Genomic DNA, 21,704 nt, shown 5'->3' with positions numbered 1-21,704 from the left:
GACTCCTCGCCTGGACCACACACACACTCACACACAAACACACACACATATGCACACACGCACGCACGCACGCACACACATACACACACGCGCACGCACGCACGAATATACATGCACGCACATACATGCACACACATACACACACATACTCACACACACACACTCACATGGATGAACATACATGCACACACATGCACACACATACACACACATATGCACACACATGCACAAACACATGCACACACACACACTCACACACACATACATTCACACACACGAGGATGCAGATACATGCACACACACACACATACATGCACACAGACACACAGGCACACACACATGCACACACGCACATACATGCACACAGACACACACACACACACACACAGACACACACACACACACACACACACACACACACACACACACACACACACACACATACTTCTACAGTCAGCCCTTTCAGCAGCCTCTCCTCTGCAGGCCCACATCCTGGTCTCTGAGGAGTTCTCAGCCGCTGCCCTCCTCCTGCAGCTGAGACGGATGACTCAGGAAACTTAAAACCGTCCCCTCACCTCAGAAACCTCGGACAGCGAAGACGGATGGATCCAGAGAGCCTCTGAAGGAAACGCCGACAGTTAGCCGTTAATGGTTGAAGTTTGGCGAAGCGTGTGTTTAATACCGCTCCTCTGAAACGGCCAAACCCAGTTTGGGCAGGACGTCAGAAACACCCGGCTCTCTGCGGCTCGCTCCCCGAGCAAAGCAGACACGCTGAAGCCTGGAGCTCACCACAGGGACCCACGACAGACCACATCTGACTCTTTATCTTTAGCTCTGTTTGCACAGATGCTCGACCTTCTGGGATTCTAATCACGAGGTCCTGTAGCCTCCACATTCTTTAATCTCCTCTCAGGTGAGGCGTTTTAAACCCTGACGTCCTCACAGTGAACTCTTGAACCTTCATTCATCGTTGGTCTTTTATTCTCAGAGAACAAACAGAACCTGAAAGGTGAGGCTCCTGGAGTCACATCGAGGTCCCAACACGCCTCTTTAGTTTGATTAAGAAGCCATTATTCATCTGAGGATAAATCTGCAGATAACAATCAGAACAATAACCCACGCTGACTGAGCTCATTCACGCCCGCATTCACAGAAGAAAAGAAGGCAAGTGTAGGAAATCCCTGAGAGCGTGTTATGTTGCAGACTCCTGCAGAGGCACGACAGGTAGAGACGTTTATGAGTCTTAATCTGTGTAAACAAGGACAGAAGGAGGACAGGTGAATGCATGCTGACAGATGTATTTAAAGAAAGCTATAGGATCAAATCCTCCTGCAGAGACTCTTCTCTGGTTCGTTCGCTGGGTGGGAATATCACCCTGAAGAAGAAATTAAGCTCCAGTATTTAATGCTGACGCGGATGGATTCAGATGAGGAGGGCAGCTGGGGGTTAATGTGGGTGCACACCGACAGAAGGAGGACTCTGATACTCTTTCTTCAGAGAGACGCTCAGTAAGTTTGTAAGTGTTAAAATCTGCAGTTCCTTGAGTGCCCACTAGAGGCTGGCTGCAGAAACACCAGAAACCACATACACACCCATTCAAAGAGACGATCTATACAGCAGAGATAAACATGTTTACAGCCTGGTTCAAAACATGAGTTTAGTCTGAAGAGCTCATTTCTCTATCAGCACACACTGTACGGGGGAATTTTCATGACAAAGCACTTTAGAACATATTAAACTTACAAGTTTTGCCCAAATAAGGGCGTGGCTGACTTGATTGACAGGCGGGAACACTGTAGCTGTTAGCGAGGAGGCTAAAGGCCCGCCTCTTTACCTCACACTAGCTCCACAGAAGTTAGGTTGAGTTCAGCATTACCAATATGGCACCCGCCAACGATCATCTTCAAAACATGTGCACAACAAAGGGGCACTCCTAAGTTAACTCTCTGAGGTGCAGTTGCATCATGGGTAATTGAGGCGCCCAGTTTTGATCTTGTCTACAGAATAAATGGGCGCCTTTTGTAGCCCCTGTTCTGAAGCCGATCGTCGGTGGGTGCCATATTGGAAATGCTGAACTCAACCTAACTTCAGTGGAGCTAGTGTGAGGTAAAGAGGGGGGCCTTAAGCCTCCTCGCTAACAGCTACAGTGTTCCCGCCTGTCAATCAAGTCAGCCACGCCCTTATTTGGGCAAAACTCGCAGGTTTAAAATCTTTGAAACTTCCTGTACAGTGTGTGCTGATAGAGAAATGAGCTCTTCAGACTAAACTCATGTTTTGAACCAGACTGTAAACATGTTTATTTCTGCTGTATAGATCGTCTCTTTGAATGGGTGTGTATGTGGTTTCCTGTGTTTCTGCAGCCAGCCTCTAGTGGACACTCGAAGAACTACAGTTTTTAACACTTCAGCATCGGCTTCAATTCTCGCTGCCTGAGGTTGCAGCCTTTTTTTGACACAAACCTGAACCTCAAACTGATGAGATCTTGATTTCTGCTGTATTTATTAGAGCTCTCTACACCGCTCATCCTATTCAGGGTCACAGGGGGCTGAAAGTAATCCCAGCATGGTGCTCAGTGGACAAGTCATCAGCTGAACACACAGCTGACATGTAGAGATTTACAACAACACTCTCACCTATGGGCCATTTATAATCACCAATAAGCTTGGAATATGCATGCATGCATGAGGAGAACATGCAAACTGCATGTCTAGGGATTGAGCCAGGAGCCTTCATACTTTGAAGCAACAGTGTGAACCAACGTTAATGTTTCTGCAGGTAATGTGTTTAAATCTGAATCTGCAGAGTCTGAGAATTTCCAATAAATACAGTAAACATGTAATGTTCAGATAGATCAATGCTCCAGTTCCCACAAAGCACTTTGATGAATTTCAGCGCCCCACAAAGTGAAGTGTGGCCTTGTGAAATCGCTCTCTTTTAAAGACCAACAGGTTCTTCTGCTCGTTTTTCCACTGCTCTTCCTCACTCACTCTTCTCCTCCGTCTCTGGCCTCGCTCCTCTCCTCTCCTCTCCTTGTGGATGGCAGATTTATATTGCTGCACATCTGCTGCATCTCATATAAAAATGCCAGTTTGGTAACATTCAGAGCCGGTGAGAGCTCGTCATAAAGTCGACTTTGAAACATCTCATCACAAAGATTCACTCTAACTTCTCCCGCCTCGGCTCCTCGCGGCTTTAATGGAAGTCTATCTGGTGAATTCCTTCCTGGACCCGGCTCCCTCCTGGTAACCTTATCTTGTTTTTTTCACTGTAGTCAAAACAGTTTAAAGTTAACACGAGCAGCTCCGCTCTATCTCTGACAGAAAGTCAACACAACACCAGAGCGCTGCTGATGAAACGGGACATCTGTGAGATCATGTATTTCCTAATTTCTCTCCCTCTTGAGATTTTGCTTCTTCTCCTTTATTTCGCTGCATTCTTTCCAAAGATGGAACAAAAAAAAAAGAAACAAAAGTAGGAACTATTTATGAGAAGCAGCGTGCACATAAATCCTGATCTCACTGACCCGTTTTACGGCGCTAACGGAGCTTGCCTAATAGTTCAGCATGGCGTGTTGGTGCAGGAGAGAGAGACGCAGAGAAGGAGAGAGAGTTTGGATGGATGTGTTTTTTTATGCATCAGCTTTGTGTTCTGTTGATCTGTGCAGCATTCAGCCAAGAGGCACAGCGCTCCTCCATTTATCAACTCCACTAAAAGTTCCTCTGACTGATTGAGACTCTGAATCCAGCACTGGTGCTTCAGTCCACAGCCAAGGTTTGGTGGATCAGGGGTAGACTGACAGACGGAGGAGGAAGGTGGAGGAGGGTTTTAATTGAAATCATATGCCCGTTTTTAAAGCAGCGAGACCTCCGCCTGCCTGAGTTTCCCTCTCTGCCTCCTGCACGGTTTAATCCCCGGAGACCTTTTTGAAATTAACCTTTAACATGGCGCTGTGCACTGCTAACCAAACACAAACCAGCCCTGTACGCTCCCCGGGCTGGACTCTGGGTCACTTGTTGGGGGGACGGACTCACAGGCTGGCAGGGAGCTGAGATGGGGGAGGGAAGGGGGGTGCAGATTTCTGCAGCATTAAACTCTTCTGAGAATGTTGAATATTTCCTCCTCTGTTCAGCTGTTAGCTTCCACTTTCACGGTGACCGAGCCAAAGCGGTGCAGGATTGAGTCTTTGTGAAGCAGCCAGTTAAAGCTGGACGACTCAGGTGAAAGATATTTAATTCAAAGTACGGACGATAGAAGAGGAAGACTAGAGTCTGAGTTTGGACAGCAGCATGGAGGAGAGACGGAGAGACGTGTGGGGGAAGGTCAGCTGAGTCCTCCTCGGCTTAAATTAAACTCTGAGTGATGATTTTAGATTTTAGATTTGATTAGCAAAATACTAAATCTGATAACTCCTTCATTCAATTCAGCTCCATCAAAGATCTTTATCACATGTCGATAAAGATGAGCAGTGAAATTCAAAGACGTCTCCGATCCATCACAGCACCAGATCTGACTTCTATTCTAGTCAATGTGTTAACTTCCACTGGATCCACTCGGTCGGAGCCCTCCGGGATCAGATACACAAGACTTCTATTTGTTGCCGGATGCCGGAGCACGACGCATCAATCTCAACAGAGCAGATGGAGCGGGACAGGAAGTCAGGTTTCACCAAAACAAAATGAAAACATCCGGTTAATTTTCAGAATAAAGCACTCTGTGTTATCACCAGATCGTATTTCACTTAACTACAACAACAAACCAAAGTCATGATGAGCGGAGCCAGGCCTGGAGTCAACAGGTCAGAGGTTTTCAGAGGACCAGAAAGACAACATGGATGAGGAGAGGAGGAGGAGGAGGAGGAGGAGGAGACCTCGGTCACATGACTCCAGCTGTCCGGAGGTCCTGCTCTGATCTAGTAGAAGTCCGACGTTACTCTGGCTGATGCTCATTAAAGAGTTATCACCATGCAATACCAGGAACTACTCTGCAGGATGTACAGTATAAAGGTTATTTTGGGGAGCACACTAATTTAATATTCAATTCAGGAATGGTAGGACAGAAAGGAAGTGACTGTTTGCATGCATGCATCTTTTCTGGTTTTTAACAACATATGAAAAACCTCTAAGAATCAGGTTTATCCTGTAACCTGTTCCCAGGCCTGGAGTCAACAGGTCAGAGGTTTTCAGAGGACCAGAAAGACAACATGGATGAGGAGAGGAGGAGGAGGAGGAGGAGAATCCTTGATTGACATGACTCCAGCTGTGCGGAGGTCCTGCTCCGGGCTGCGTTCTGAAAACACAACCGGCGTAGGCCGCCTCATCCCGGTTTACCGTCCTCTGACCTCCCTCATCCAGCGCTGGCATCTGTTGCTCTCTGAGTGGATGACCTCGGCCTTTTCCCGGTCCATGATGTGGTCTGAATTTAAATTTTCCGGTGTGTGTTGACGGATGAGAGAGCACAGTGCCGGACCGCAGTGGATCAGAAACAGACCAGACATGGATCTGGTGGTAGTCCGGTGTTATGGACGCCATCTGTCAACTGTGTTTGTTTACATCAGGGTATCAGAGCCCATTAACCGGAGCTGCTGTCCGGGCTAGGGGAAGGTGGTTGCAGCATTTCAGATCTGCACATCTCATTTGAAAGTCACAACAGACCTCATTCATCTCCTCATTCTGCAGCTCTCCTTTCCTTTAATCCGTCTGAAGGAGTCTGTATCTGGTACTTTCATCAGTGTGAGCAATCAAATTAGCAAATTATCACTTTGGTGGATTTGAAGATGGATCTGGTTTTGTGACATCTGACGTCATTAAATCTGAATCTCATCCTATCATCAGCATCTTAAATCTGACCCTCGTCCTGAGAGCAGGAACATCTCTCTGCTCCTGTAAAAGCTCTCACTGTACATCTGCTGGCTCTGCGTTTGGAACACTTTCCTGCAGAAGTAAAGCGACACCAGCAGTTACTGACGACTCAGGTCTTTAACATTCCTTCCTTGAGTTCCTCGGTGGCAGCTTGGAGTCGGTGTGAACGGCCTGTCGGTCAGTTTTAAAGGCAAACAGGGTTTTTTGGCGTGCGGCATCAGAACGCCTCTCGTTGCCCTTATACCCTGTTATTACTGTGATAGCTGCCGCGGCCTCGTGGAAAGAATGAACCCTCACAATGCGGAAGCTGAGAGATCTAGATCACACGTCACCGAGGTCTCCAGTCTCGGTCCGGGACCTGGCAGCTGAAGGCGAATTCTCCAGGCTAACATTAACAGGAGCTGACAGACGGAGTCCTTGCATGACTTGCAGACTGTAATTCTTTCACTGCAGACAAAAAAAAACCTCTGAGCTTTGTTTTATGAATGGAAAAGAAAAGATCTCTCCAACATCTGTCGTGAAGAATCATCGCCCTCAGACCCAGAGATATTAATACGATGAAAACAGAGTCAGAGTGAAGTGTGTCAGAGATCTGTATTTAAAGAGAAGTAGCCCGTTAGAATGATAGATAGTGTGCAAAAGACTCATAAACACTGATACCATAAAGACCCAGCATGCATTAAAACAATGAGGGGCCATTAAAGGGTTCAAACTATTGTCTTAAGCTGCCAAAATATGTCTGCTGAGTCTCCTGCTATTTAATCCCCTGCCAAGGAATCTGAGAGTACTTTAGGATTGCTGGGAAGTCTTTTTAACAACCGCACATTCATCCACACAGCGGGCCCTCTTAGATAGCAGACCTGTGACCCCACTTATTTGGTTGTTTGTGTTCACTAATCAGCCAGTAATCCTCAGAAACGTCCAAACCGCTCCCCCCGTGCCTCGCTCTGCCGGCTGTCAGCGTGCTCAGGAGAGACCAGGGCGCTGAGAGGGAGCTCTGCCCGGGTGATGGGGTCTGGAGAGAGTCTCTCTTTAGTCCTCTCTGTTCACCAGTTAAGATAAAGACTCAATCTATGGAGAGTGGGCTCATTAGAGGAACACCAAAATCATCTGTGAAGCCTCATGAGGCCACACTGACACAGAAGACAGAAGAGTCCAGAAGCTCTATCAGCTTCCTTGAAATCCAGTATCGTCGTAGTCTGTTTATTTGGGGGGTCTTCTTCTGGGGGAAGTCTGTCTGCATTTAAACTGGTAGGATGGTCTCACCAGTATGAAGGATGCAGCCCACATTTTACACGAAAACTAAAGGTATTAAAGTGAGTCTGGTACAACGGGTTTTATGGTAACTGTAACGTCAGACTTACACCGGACTCTCTGGCACGTCACAAAACCAGATCCATCTTGAAATTCACCAAAGTGATAATTTGATCGCTCCAAACCACCTGACAGGAGAGACAGGTAGCTGGTGGTGCTAGCTCTCCTAGTGTTAGTCATCGTTCCCCTGCAGACTCTGTGATCCTCTCTTTGCTACATTTGAACAGTTTTTGAGATTTGTATTAACTTCAGGAGAGTCATTTAGGAGGAATTAAACAGTTCTACTTAACCCTCCTGTTATGTTGTAACATTGTATATTTCTAAATGTGTTCTATCTTTATTTATTTTTTATTTTTACTTATTGAAACTTCTTCCTGATTGGACTTATGTCTGTGTTGCTGTAACAACTGAATTTCCTCCCCAGGGGATCAATAAAGTAATGTCTTATCTTATGTTGCGGGTCAAATTGACCCATTTTAAAGTAAAAAGAAAGAAAAATGTTAAAAGTATTTTTTGTCTATGAAACTTCTTCTTCTTGGCTTGATTAGCGTGAACAACATAGAAAATGAAAATGGTTAATTTCACACATTTATTCTGCTTTCCTGAGAAGTGATGGTGGAGCAGCAGCTCTTTGGAAACACGTCATCCTCTTTAAAAACAGCAGCAGTCACTGTTCTGACTCGTACCATTCCTCAATCCAGCATCCCAGCGTTTCCTGGTCTGCTTTATGAGTGTACCCTGTTCCCGAGGTGAAAGGAAACCCTTCATAGCTTCCATGTGTCACTTCCTGCTCAGTAGCTCATTCCCACAAGTGCGACTGGAATTTCCAACCAAGCCATTCAGTCGACAACAAAAGCTCCGTGAATAAAAGGGGAAATGTTAAACACAGAATGTCCTGACGAGAGCCGTCACTGGATTGTTAGCTGCTAATTGGGCCCAAGTGGAACCGAGGAGAAGAAAGGCTCTGCCGTCTGATACCCTGATGGAAAGTTCTCATCTGATGGAGTGAACGTGTGAAGTAAAACACAGATGAGCGTCTGAGTACGCCAGGGAAATGTTGGTTAAGATCCAAATGACTTGTTTTGTTAAGCTGAATCATGCCTCCATGGATTCAGATCCAATCATGTGAGCCTCAGCGTGAGTCCACATGTCCCAGGTCAGGTCCAATAGCAGTAGGTGGGTTCAAGTCTTTTCCAGCACAATCAGAAACCTGGTCCAGCGATTCGTTTCACTTCATTTCTGCTCCTGCTGTCCAACCTGGCTCATCACTGGAGCGGCTGTGAGCCAGCAGCATCACACGGCTCAGTTTGGACGTGGTGTGTTCAGGGCCCTCGCTGCAGATATAGTTTCCTCTCTGCATTGTTGTGTTTCAGAGTCCCCACTCTGCAGGACACAAAGGGAGAGAGAGCCTTGGTCTTTATGCCCCTCCAGGGAGCGGATGTTTCCTCCCTTTATTCCAAGAGGAACCCACCTGAGCGTGAACGTAAAGACGCCATGACTCAGCAGTTTCCAGCCGTCCAAGTTCACTTCAATAAAGAGGAAGCGAGGGAACATTTCTGGACTGAAGTGAGGGAGAACCACGCCTGGGTAGGATGTTAGAGAGATACAGAGAGAGAGCCACGGGGGAGACACTGATAGAAAGGAGCACGAGAGACAGGTCTGCTACTCTCCTGTTACCCACACGCAAAGCCCGCCTGTCAGGCGTGTCCGTGTTTGTATGAAGAGCTCTAACTGAAGGTTCCTCTCACCCAGGTTTGGTATTTCCTCCAGTTAATCAAAGCAAGACCTGAACCGGGGCGGCGGTTTTGGGATGAATGCTGCAGCAGGGTTGGCTGGACTTTAAGGTTTGCTTACTTACAGGCTCATAAAACTAAATCAACATATAAATTATAAACACACTTAGTTTGTCTCATCAACACTTTCATATCCAGGAAATATCCATCCCTCAACTGTGAAGATTGATTTGTGGTAACACTAATAATAATAATAATAATAATAACAATAACAATAATAATAATAATAATAATAATAATAATAATAATAATAAATAAACTGATAATAATAATACAAATAAAATTTGAAATAATTATAAAATAATTTTCATCAAAATGTTTTATAATAACAAACAGTAATAATAATTAAAAAATAATAATACAAGAAGAATAATGATGATAATAATAATATCAATAATCAAAATAAAAAAATATTTTAATAATACAATATTTTTGAATCTAAATGTATAATAAAATTGATAAAAATAATAATATGAATAAAATAATTATATTAAAATAATAATAATAATGATGATAATTAAAATAATATCAATAATCTAAATAAAAATCTAATAATTATAATAATATAATTTTAAATCATTTTTTAAAAATAATGATACTAATAAAAAATAAAATAACATATTAATAATCATAATCATAACAGAATAGTAATAATAGTAATTATATAAATAACACACATACAAATAATAATAATAAATAACAGGAATGAGATATTCAGATGAGAATAGTTTTTTGAATGGGTGTGTATGTGGCTTTCAGGGCTTTTGCAGCCAGCCTCTAGTGGACACTTAAGGAACTGCAGGAACATCGGCTTCATTTCCCAAGATTGGAGGTTGTCACTTGATCAGTCCTCCTGGAGAACCCTCTATCTGGATCAGATGGCTGATCAAAGTGTAGTCCTTACTGTAATCCATCAAAATAAAAGGTCCAGCAAGTTGAACTATTGACTAAATATGTTTCTGAAATCACTTTTAGTGGACCCTGAGAGCCAATCAGGAAGAAGATTTACTGTGACCATGGTTTGAAATGTGTATCAGCTTCATTTGAGGTTTGGCCCCATTAACAAGCTAGTAATTTCAAAATAAAAGTCCCCTTGGAAGCTGCTGTAAATCAAACTTCTCTGTAAAGTGTCAATCTTTCATTGATGTGTGAACAGATGGATTTCACTTCTTCTTCTTCTTCGTCTGTTCCTCCCTTTTTTTGGACAAAGAGACCCAAAGACCAGTCCTGAATCCATCACCACCACGACACAATACTTGACAAATGGACACTCACATTTCGGAGACACAATACGCTCATTGTGTCTTTTTTTGAGTCACACAATCTCCATACTTGCAGCATATGTGCAGTCAAACACACACACACACACACACACACACACACACACACACACACACACACACACACACACACACACACACACACACACACACACACACACCTCATTCTCTGTGTGCTCGGAAACCTGAGGGCCTGCCAGCACTGGAAAACTTGGAAACAGATCATCTGCTGGAGTTCACCGTGCCTCAAATGTCCGTTTGGCAGCTGGTTAGGACTGGAGAACAATCAAGAGACTATTTCATAACCGCTCGGGTGCACAGTGGGACGCATTATCTCATTCTCAATCATGTGAACGATGGTGTACATGTCGTTTACGGATCAAGTGTTGTGTCTGTTTCTATGGATTCTGTTTATGACACAAACAGGCTGAGAAGGACCCGGGTCTCACACTCACTGAACCGCAAAGTAAAGACCCCTGATCTGGATTATCCTGAGGCTGATGGTTTAGGTAGAGCAGCAGAAGTAAAAACAGGTCTAACATCAAGCAGAGGAACGGGCTGCTAAACCACCCGCTTCATTATGAAGGTGGAAGCTCTAACTACAGCAAACAGAATGAGCTGATTGTGTTTAAAGGGCCAGTACACCTAAAATAATGGGTTTAAGTGTCAGTCAGGAACAGATTTAACTTTTATTCTGAAATGGTGATATGGCTGTGGTTGACTCTGGAACCCTTCTTATGAAAACAGCAGAGTGGTTTTAGAAACAGACACCAAAACTTTCCTTTTTGATAAAGCTTATAGTTAGAGCTGGATCAGGCTTGGACCAGTGCTTAGGCTTAGACTGACACACTGGGATCCTGTCTTTCCCTCTCTCTCCTCTCTCTGCCTGTCTCTCACTTTAACTCTTCCTGTCCCATTAAAGTTACTAACCATAGACCTTTCTGGAGTACCTGAGCTCCCTTGTCTCGTAGGTTCCTCTGGATCTCTGCTGTAGATTCCTTTTTTTGTGTCTGTTATTCATCCTTTCTTTCTTTCTTTATTTCATTCCTTCTTTTCTGCTCTTATTTCTTTCATTCCTTCCTTCTTTCTTTCTCTTTCATTCCTTTTTCGTTTCATTCCTTCTTTCTTTCTTTCTTTCTTTCTTCCTTTGTCTCCTTTTCTCATCCCGTCCTTTCCTTCTGTCATTCCTTCACCATTTATTCTCCTCTTTTTTTCTTTCTTCTGGTCTCCCTCTCATCTCTCTTTTCTTAGACCTTTCTGGAGTCCCTGAGCTCCCTTGTCTCGTAGGTTCCTCTGGATCTCCTCTCTCCTTATTTCCTCTTTTCTCAGCTCCTCTCTCCTTAGCTCCTCTCTCATTAGCTCCTCTCTCCTTGTCTCCTCTCTCCTCAGCTGTTCTCTCCTTGTCTCCTCTCTCCTCAGCTGTTCTCTCCTTATCTCCTCTCTCCTCAGCTCCTCTCTACTTGTCTCTTCTCTCCTTATCTCCTCTCTCCTTGTCTCTTCTCTCCTTATCTCCTCTCTCCTTGTCTCTTCTCTCCTTATCTCCTTTCTCTTTACATCCTTTCTCCTCGGCTCCTCTATCCTAAGCTCATCTTTTCTTATCTACTCTCTCCTTATCTCTTAAGTTACTAACCATAGACCTTTCTGGAGTCCCTGAGCTCCCTTGTCTCGTAGGTTCCTCTGGATCTCTGCTGCTGTGGACGTGGTCCAGACTCCAGCTGCTACAACTACTACTATCCGTCTCCCCACTATCATCTCTCTCTCTCTCTTCATCTCCCTCTATCCCTCTCTCCAACACGGTCTCAGCAGATGTGTGTCTAACATGAGTCTGGTCCTGCTGGAGGTTTCTGCCTGTTAAAGGAAGTTTGTCCTTGCCACTGTAACTTGCTAAATGCTGCAAAGTGCTCTGCTCATGGTGGATTAAGATGAGATCAGACTGAGTCCTGTCTGGAAGATGGGACTGGATCTGATCCGGTCTTGATGTTGGGTCTTTGTTAATAATAGAACATAGAGTACGGTCTAGACCTGCTCTGTTTGGCGCTATATAAACAAAGTGGATTGAAATACTAGCTTCTTCATTTATGCAAATTAAAGATGAAGTGTTTCAGCTCCTGTGTCATCTCGCCTCGAGGAGGTCCTAACAGAGGAGTTACAGAGTGTGTGTGAGAATGTCTGAGTGTGTAGCTCCTGCTGTGTGTTTACCTCTCCTGCTGTAACACTGTAATATAACATACTGGGATACTTATATTACTGAAAGTTTGAAGTCATGATGACAGCTATCTGCTCTGCGGCGGTGAAAATCGGCCAAGGATTCAATCAGCTGGTTACAGCTTGGACTTCAGTGTCCTGTGTGAACTGAAGCAGAGTATGCAGAGAGACGTCCATGGCCTTGATTTGAATCTTTGAGAGGCTCTGTTATAAAAAAAATCTGAAGGTGGGAGAACAGCGTGACCCTGTCGGTGCATTTCTGCAACATCACTGATGCATCACGAGCTTCAGATCCGCTGCATGCATCGCTTGCAGACCTGTGGGTGGAAGTTTACGTCCAAACTTTTGAGCGAAGCCGACAAACTGCAAAGTTTGAGGCGACTAAACGATGCAGGAATTAAAAGTCTGATTCCTAACGAGGATGAATAAACGCCCCTCCCATTTTACAACTCTATTTGATGAACACACACTCTCATAAATCCAGTGCTTGTTGTTGTTTTTGAGTTTTTATATATAAGACATGCTTGTCTCACCACTTGGCCAGAGGCAGACCAGCATGTGAAATGGATTTCCAAGAGCTAACCCAAAGACTTCACTGATTAGCCCTTTCTCTCATTTGTGGCCTGGTGAGCGATTTTAAGAGTATTTTCCAGCCGAGGCCTGAAGAGAATCAGAGCTCTGAAACTCTCAGACTCTAACAGCGACCCAGCGGGTGTGAATTTGAGTCCACAGAAACCCCTCGTGACATGAGCTCCGGTAAATCCAGCACAAACGGTGTTTACCTGTGAGTCAGGCTCCATGTAAGGGCTCGTCTTGCCGTCTTCGCTCACTGTTGGCGACCACACTCGGTCTCCTGAGCCTGACCTGAAAGACAACACCCATGGGAGAAAGAGAGAGAGAGAGAGAGTCAGATCAATCAAAGCATGGAGGCATGAAATCATTCCTGCAGAGAGGTATGGATGTGTTTCTTTGCTGTCAGGAGATCAGAGTCTAAAGTTTCATCGTCTGTGTGTGTGAACGCTCAGAATGAAACTAAACGAAGGGTTAACTGACACACAGTATTCACAGTAATCCTTTAAGAGTCACTGTGAGCTGGGAAACATGACGACTTCCAAGTGATATCATACGAACCGCGGCCAAAAACACTCACACAACTCCACGTAACAAATCATACGCTTTACTGCCGCTTCGGTCGGACTGAGCGTGTGCAGAAACGTGTGCAGGTTGAACGGGATTAAGCTTCTCCCACTTTGAGGAGATAAAGTCATCATCACATCGTAACTCGGGGGTATGAATTATTCAGATTTTCGTTGAGCCAGGGACGTTTCAAACTCCTGATGAGTGAATTACTGATCTGAGGTTTCCCTCCTCCGGTTTGGATCCTGAGTAATGGACTCCAGTTGCGTTTACGTCCAGAGGAGAGGATGACTGACTGATAAAGAACAGTATTTATAGCTCGGCTGAAAGGGCCTACTGTGTGTTTACATAAGCTACATGATCTACCTCCTCCTTAAAGAGAAGGAGAGCTGCACACACTGTGTGAAACTTACAGTCTGAGATCAACAGAAAAGATTTAATGAATGAGGATTACGATCATCAAAAAGGTTAGACTACTGTGTTTCCCTTTAATAAAGCTGCTCTAAAAAGTCTCTAAAGACTCTTCAGCTGGTCCAAAACACTGAAGACCAGAATTTAAAAACCTTCCTCTGACCTACAAAGCTCTTCATGCTCAGACACCCCTCTAGAACTCTACGCTCCCAACATGCAGGCCTGCTCATCCTACCTAAAGTCTCTGAAAGTAGTATGGGAGGTAGAGCCTTCAGTTATCAGGCCCCTCTCCTTTGGAATCATCTACCAGTCAGGGTCCAGGAGGCAGACCCCCTCTCTACTTTTAAGAGTAGGCTTCAAACTTTCCTTTTTGATAAAGCTTATAGTTAGAGCTGGATCAGGCTTGGACCAGGTCTTAGTTACGCTGCTATAGGCTTAGACTGACACACTGGGATCCTGTCTTTCCCTCTCTCTCCTCTCTCTGCCTGTCTCTCACTTTAACTCTTCCTGTCCCATTAAAGTTACTAACCATAGACCTTTCTGGAGTCCCTGAGCTCCCTTGTCTTTTAGGTTCCTCTGGATCTCCTCTCTCCTTATTTCCTCTTTTCTCAGCTCCTCTCTCCTTGTCTCCTCTCTCATTAGCTCCTCTCTCCTTGTCTCCTCTCTCCTCAGCTGTTCTCTCCTTATCTCCTCTATCCTAAGCTCATCTTTTCTTATCTCCTCTCTCATTAGCTCCTCTCTCCTTGTCTCCTCTCTCCTCAGCTGTTCTCTCCTTATCTCCTCTCTCCTCAGCTCCTCTCTACTTGTCTCTTCTCTCCTTATCTCCTCTCTCCTTGTCTCTTATCTCCTTATCTCCTCTCTCCTTGTCTCTTCTCTCCTTATCTCCTTTCTCTTTACATCCTCTCTCCTCGGCTCCTTTATCCTAAGCTCATCTTTTCTTATCTCCTCTCTCCTTATCTCTTAAGTTACTAACCATAGACCTTTCTGGAGTCCCTGAGCTCCCTTGTCTCGTAGGTTCCTCTGGATCTCTGCTGCTGTGGACGTGCCAGACTCCAGCTGCTACAACTACTACTATCCGTCTCCCCACTATCATCTCTCTCTCTCTTCATCTCCCTCTATCCCTCTCTCCAACACGGTCTCAGATTCAGATGTGTGTCTAACATGAGTCTGGTCCTGCTGGAGGTTTCTGCCTGTTAAAGGAAGTTTGTCCTTGCCACTGTAACTTGCTAACTTGCAGACTGAGTCCTGTCTGGAAGGGGGGACTGAATCTGATCCTGTGATGACTGATATAGGACCCAGATGTGTTTATGAAGGACACACTGGAACACACTGAAGTGGCAAAAGAGATGAATCATTGACCCTGATCCACCTCCCGTGCAGCAGGTTGTTTCCGTCTGCTCTGAGTGTTTATATGACTTCATATTTGAGATATTTTAAGACAGTTTCCACACTGAAAGAAAGAAAGAAAACTCTCTCCAGTTTTAATCAGAGTCTAACAGACGTCCCTCTTCAGACTGGACTACTGTACGATGAGAGAACAGTGAACCACTTGAAACCCGAGGCGGTCTCCTCTCACAGTTTCCACTGGCCCGTCATCCTTCACGTCCTCGTCGTGATGGATGGATGTTAAATTCCATGTTTTTGTCCCCTGCTTCCAAATGTCAACTCAGAAAGGCCACTTCAGAACGCTCACTCCTTCAATGGGCTGTTTGTGCCGTCGCCATCGAAACCAAACAATCTGAACACATGAAGACTTCCTGTGTGTGTGCATCCTACGCGAGAGCTGTTGTCCATCCAGCCGACACTCGCCGACACATAAAAGCGTCCTTGATAGCAACACCTCTGTGGTTCATATCTGAGGCATTACGCTCTGCCAGCTGCTGCATGACCTCACCGCTTCAGACGTCACCTCTTCCCACAGCGGGGCAGACGGTAGCAGCTAATAATATTAATGATGATCATAAACGTGTCTGTGGAGCAGCTTTCAAACACGGGGAGGAGGTCAGAGTGCTTCTACAGGACGTGAAGAACAGAGGAGTGAGACATGAGGAAGGAGGGAAGGTGTGTTTCTATGCAGGTTCTATGAAATGCATGAAATATAAAAGGAATAAACAAAAGCATGAGAATCAGAAGGAACAAAAAGATGGTTCCTCTTGATGTCCTGGTGTCACCCTGTTAACTGAGCCTCCCAACCCAAAGAGCTGATGTGTTTTTCTTTGGGTTGTTGTTTATGACATGCAGACTTCTCTGGTTTCTAGCTTGAAAATGAAGAAGGATATAAATGATGCTTAAGTATTAAATTACTAAATTATTTGCAGGCGAGGGTAATTTTCAGAGATTAGTCAGTTGTGTCTCTGCGCATGTTTCTCATGCAGTGAGCAGATGTTCTCTGGAGCTGAGCCGTCTCACATCCCTGCTCTCTCTGCTGAGATGCAAAACAGCGACCGATGCAACAACGTCTCTCTCTACAACTTTAAGAAATTCAACCTTAAATCTCATCTTAATCCACCATGAGCAGAGCACTTTGCAGCATTTAGCAAGTTACAGTGGCAAGGACAAACTTCCTTTAACAGGCAGAAACCTCCAGCAGGACCAGACTCATGTTAGACACACATCTGCTGAGACCGTGTTGGAGAGAGGGATAGAGGGAGATGAAGAGAGAGAGAGAGAGAGATGATAGTGGGGAGACGGATAGTAGTAGTTGTAGCAGCTGGAGTCTGGCACGTCCACAGCAGCAGAGATCCAGAGGAACCTACGAGACAAGGGAGCTCAGGGACTCCAGAAAGGTCTATGGTTAGTAACTTTAATGGGACAGGAAGAGTTAAAGTGAGAGACAGGCAGAGAGAGGAGAGAGAGGGAAAGACAGGATCCCAGTGTGTCAGTCTAAGCCTATAGCAGCATAACTAAGACCTGGTCCAAGCCTGATCCAGCTCTAACTATAAGCTTTATCAAAAAGGAAAGTTTGAAGCCTACTCTTAAAAGTAAAGAGGGTGTCTGCCTCCCGGACCCTGACTGGTAGATGATTCCAAAGGAGAGGGGCCTGATAACTGAAGGCTCTACCTCCCATACTACTTTTAGAGACTTTAGGTACGATGAGCAGGCCTGCATGTTGGGAGGGGGAATTAAAAATGCAACTTTAAAAGGGTCTTGATCCAGAACTTTAAAAGGGTCTTGATCCAGAACTTTAAAAAGGTCTTGATCCAGAACTTTAAAAGGAAAACAGATGAAGGTAAAAGAGAGAGAAAGAGGAAAGTCTCAGGTCGTCACAATCACTCTCCTCTCCTCTCTCCTGGTCATATTTTCCCCTGCCTGACCTCACCCCGTCAGGTTTCATTTCCTGATTGTGGAGATCTGGTTTTCAGAGCAGGGGATGAGTTTACTTTGGCTTCACAGGATCGCTGCGTTCACGTCAGAGGGGAGCGCAAGACAGACATCCGAAAAACCAAGTGCCCTCAAATTAAGATGCGGCTGATCGGGGAGCGTTTCAGGGTTCACTTAAAGTTTCTCCACTCGGCCAAGCCCATCTAAAGACAGACTCTCTTTAGACCTAACGCACACCAGACCACTCTGCAGCAGCTCGTTTAGAGAGGAGTTAAAGACGTTCTCCTCGGGGAGTACGAACAGATGATGTCCTTTACAAAGAGGACTTACTGAGGTCTCATCATTACAGCAGACCAGAGGGTCACCATCGAGAACCCGGGTCTGGGTGATGACAGGATCAATGCAAGAGAGGAGAATGAAGGGAGGTTTGTGGTTCCCCCTTCCTCCCTTCCTGCAGCACAGACTCTCAAACTCAATTGATGTCCCCACAAAAAAGAGGCCTTGGGAGAGCCGTTGAGGGATGATGCAATGAAAAGGATAAAAGGAGGAGAAGAAAGGGTGTGAGTCGGCTGCTTTTGGAGATTTCTCTTTTTCTTTGTCCCAGCTGGAGTCCTGTGTTCCTCTGGTCCCATGCAGCCTCGTGCATAATTCCTCAGCAGTGAGTCACAGGTCCTGGAGTCAAAGCGAGACAGCGGGGGCAAATCCTCCACCAGAGCGCTCTGTCTTTTCTCAGCCTGCGTCTCTGATTCCTCCTGAAACTTCCTGTTCTATGTTTTATTCTCAGGATTATGATCAGATTCAGAGTTCTTGTCTTTGCAGGACTCACACGTGTGTTTTTATGTCTACATCTGATTCTAGCTTTACCCCTCAGTCCTGCACGCTTGACCTTTCACCTCATTACTGTCTACAGTTTGACTCCGTGCCACCATCGTCGTCTCTCACACGTCCACTTTAACGTTTTCAGGCGTCGTATGAATCAGTGGTTAAAGGGAGGCGGAGCCTGAACTGTGTTTGAACTGTTTATTGGCTTACAGCCGAACAAAGCTGCCTCTTATCACAGGACAAACTGCCTTTATCTTTAAACCAGAGTGAAGGAAAACTGATTTTATAGATTCAATGAATTAACGGCTCTCTTACTGATTCTCCAGCTGTGCAACATGCTTGATCCTGATTGGTCCAAACCCCTTAACTACGGTTAGTAACTTTCACTAACACCAGAGACAAACTTATCACACATCATGTGAAATCAATCCATGGAGAAGAGTTCAGACACACTTAGCTTCTGCTTGTTGACACCACAGACCGTAAGGTGAGGGGAAACTGCTAGCTTCCGTCCGTTAGCATTATATTGGTAAAGAATGTGGCAAAACCGTTAGCTTACGTTAGCAGCTTATTGGTAATTGACAGGAGCTGGTGGTGGATTTCAGAAGACCCAAGCTCCCTCTTCTCACACCAGTGAACATCCAGGGAACCGACATTGAGATTGTGAAATCTTACAAGTACCTGAGTGTTCACCTGAACAATAATATATACACAACGTGAATATACGTTGGAAGATATGCTTATTTTACTCCTTTTATTTGAATTGCTAATAACTTTTAATAATTGCTATTTAATAGGCTTTTGTTTACTACTACTTTGCTGTAACACTTTCAATTTCCCCATTGTGGGAAGAATAAAGGATTATCTTATCTTAAAGGTGACATATCATGCAAAATTGACTTTTTAATGGTTCTTTACCTGAAATATGTTTCCCTGGCATGTCTACAAACCCCCCCGAGAATGAAAAGAATCCATTCTGCCCCTGTTCTGATTTCTCCACCTTTCTGTAAATGTGTGTGAAACCAGCCGTTTCAGACTTCCGTGTTTTTGTTACGTAACAACAATATCCGGTCTGTAACAGGAAGTCAGAGCTCGGAGCTTGTTCAGCCCATAGACTGTATAAAATACAACTCAACCCCTCCTCCGTTTTTCATTCCCTGCACACATGTGTGCTAACAAGGAGCTTAGGAGGGAGGCATGCTAGTTGTAGGCTGTCTTAATAAACTCAAAGGTCGGTTTGACTCCCCATGTCTGCAGATTTGAAGATCTAGTGGATGATTTTTATTTATCATGGATAAGTGCTAGCGCTAATTAGCATAGCCACATAGCTATATGTTCATAGCTGTAGCTGTAGCTGTAGCTGTGTACCAAGACACACGTCGACATACTGACAAATAAAACAACAAGAAACACTAAATCTGTGACCAATGGTTCATGAAAGGTCCTGCTGCCTTTCTGGCAGAGGTCGCTTTGACTCCCCACGTCTGCAGATTTGAAGATCTAGTGGATGATTTTTATTTATCATGGATAAGTGCTAGTGCTAGTTAGCATAGCCACATAGCTACATGTTCGTAGCTGTGTACCAAGACACACGTCTACATACTGATAAATAAAACAACAAGAAACACTAAATCTGTGACCAATGGTTCAGAAAGGTCCTGCTGCAGGCGCCTCTCCGTCAGGATCAGATTCAGAGGGTTGAAGTAACGTGATCTCTGAGCAGCCGTGTATATTCAGCCAACATGTAAACATTAGATCAACGTGCTGGAGAGCCGAGGCACATCCATTTCCGGAGGGGGCGTGGTCAGAGAGAAAACAGACTGTTCTGATGAGGAATGAAGAGGAGGACTTTTCAAGCAGACCAAAATCTGATTTCAAAGTGTTTTTTTGAGCATAAACTTTAAAGACATGTTTTGGGGACCTCTTAGACCAATATATATTGATGAAAAAAGCGTGATATGTCACCTTTAAACAATGTGGTAAAACCGTTAGCTTCCGTTAGCAGCATATTGGTAAACAATGTGGCTGAAACGCTAGTTTCTGTTAGCATGATAATTTAGCGGGCTAAACAACATGGATATTTATATATTTACTTCCTTCAGGGTATCGTCTCATCCTGTCAGGACTGTAATTACAATAACCACCTGCAGACCACATTTTCCCTTTCATGGTGACCTTTTATCGCTCGACTGACTCATCTCACGAGTCAGAGGTCAAACACCTTATTGGACTGGATGACGTCGGGGTTAAGATAGTGAAATAGTAGAAAGTGAAACACTCTTTTGTTTCTTCCCTTTGGACTCTCTCCGTCTCATAAATGTAAGCTAATAGTTAGCCAGACTGAGGCGTTTAGGGTTCATGAGAATTCATCTTTATTCTTTACTGCGGACACTTTACAGAGGACATAAACGTAGATGATTATCAAGAAGTCTTTGATTCAATGAGAGAGTTCCTCCAATGAAAACTCAGACAGCCTCAGTGAGGGGGGAGGATTACACTGACTAACCGGTCCAGCAGTTCCTCATTGGATTATGTCACGACTTCTGAACTTAGAACTAAGACTGTATGTGTGTTTAGGTACATAACTGAAACCATCTTTAAAGCTAGGATCTATGGTTCAACAGTTTACTCTCTGCAGTAAGGAAAGTCTATCAATCATGTCCGTTTAAACGACGGGGAGAAGAGCTGCTCTGAAGCACCTCTCGTCTTCAAACACACGACCAGGACACACAGTCAGAGCGACGCTAACAGCTCTGGCCTCCTGACTCATTCCTCAGCACATTTCACTCTCAGCCCCAGCAGGAGTCGTTCTGAAGCGGTGGAAACACTCATCATAACCACCATCATCTGCGTCTCAGGCCTCCGTAACCACACGGCTTTCTGCAGTAAGCTCTGGCAGCAGGAGGAGAAAGGAGGGTGGAAGAAATGAAAGAGAGACAGATGAAGAAGAGGAATTAAAAGATGAAGAAGTGGTGCAGGGGATTTGGGTTTGGAGAGGTAGAAGGTCGAGTTGCAGGTCAGGGAATGAATGAAGAAGTGAACGGAGGAAAGAGGAGAAGGTTTCCTCCACAGCTGGTTCATGTATTCAGACTCTGTTCAGGTCTGAGGATCTACAGTTTGAGCGTGGACCCCGTCCCTCTCTCAGGCTCCTCTGACATTACAGTGAACTCGGACAGCGTGCGTAACCGGGGTGGCTGCCATTTTTTCTTCCCCAGCGAGCGGACACAGCTCCATTTCATCACCGGTGAAAGCAGTGAGGGTGTTTGACCTCGCTGTGGAGCGCTGACAGGACGGCATCAGGAGAAAGGCCTGACGGAAAATGGAAAGCTGCGGTAAAGCGGTGACCTAATTGTGCTTTTCTTTCTGTTTATTTGTCCTTGACTTTCCTTTTTTCATTTTCCCTTCCAATAGTTTTCCTTTCATTCCAACGACTGCAGAACGACGGACACTGACAGCTCCAGATCCACGGCAGTGATGAGGAAGAAACGATTCAACAACATGTTGGGATCAATCCTCAGAAGTCGAAGATCTGTAGCGATCAAGAGCTGAAAAACTGAGCCAAC

The 21,704-nt window shown here is 44.9% G+C and overlaps 1 protein-coding gene across 1 annotated transcript in view; it reads right to left on the bottom strand.

The window, feature by feature from the left end:
• The window catches only part of pdlim4 (PDZ and LIM domain 4), a 65,483-nt gene that overhangs the window by 24,941 nt on the left and 18,838 nt on the right, over nt 1-21,704 (bottom strand). The window contains exon 3 of the mRNA XM_034684139.1: nt 13,233-13,314. Within this exon, the coding sequence (XP_034540030.1) occupies nt 13,233-13,314 (82 nt within the window). The remainder of the gene's footprint in view (nt 1-13,232; nt 13,315-21,704) is intronic.

Source organism: Notolabrus celidotus, chromosome 5 (genome assembly GCF_009762535.1).
Source record: "Notolabrus celidotus isolate fNotCel1 chromosome 5, fNotCel1.pri, whole genome shotgun sequence".
Taxonomy (NCBI): Eukaryota; Metazoa; Chordata; class Actinopteri; order Labriformes; family Labridae; genus Notolabrus; species Notolabrus celidotus.
Note: the sequence above shows the minus strand (reverse complement) of the source record. Positions and strands in the feature narration are given on the sequence as shown.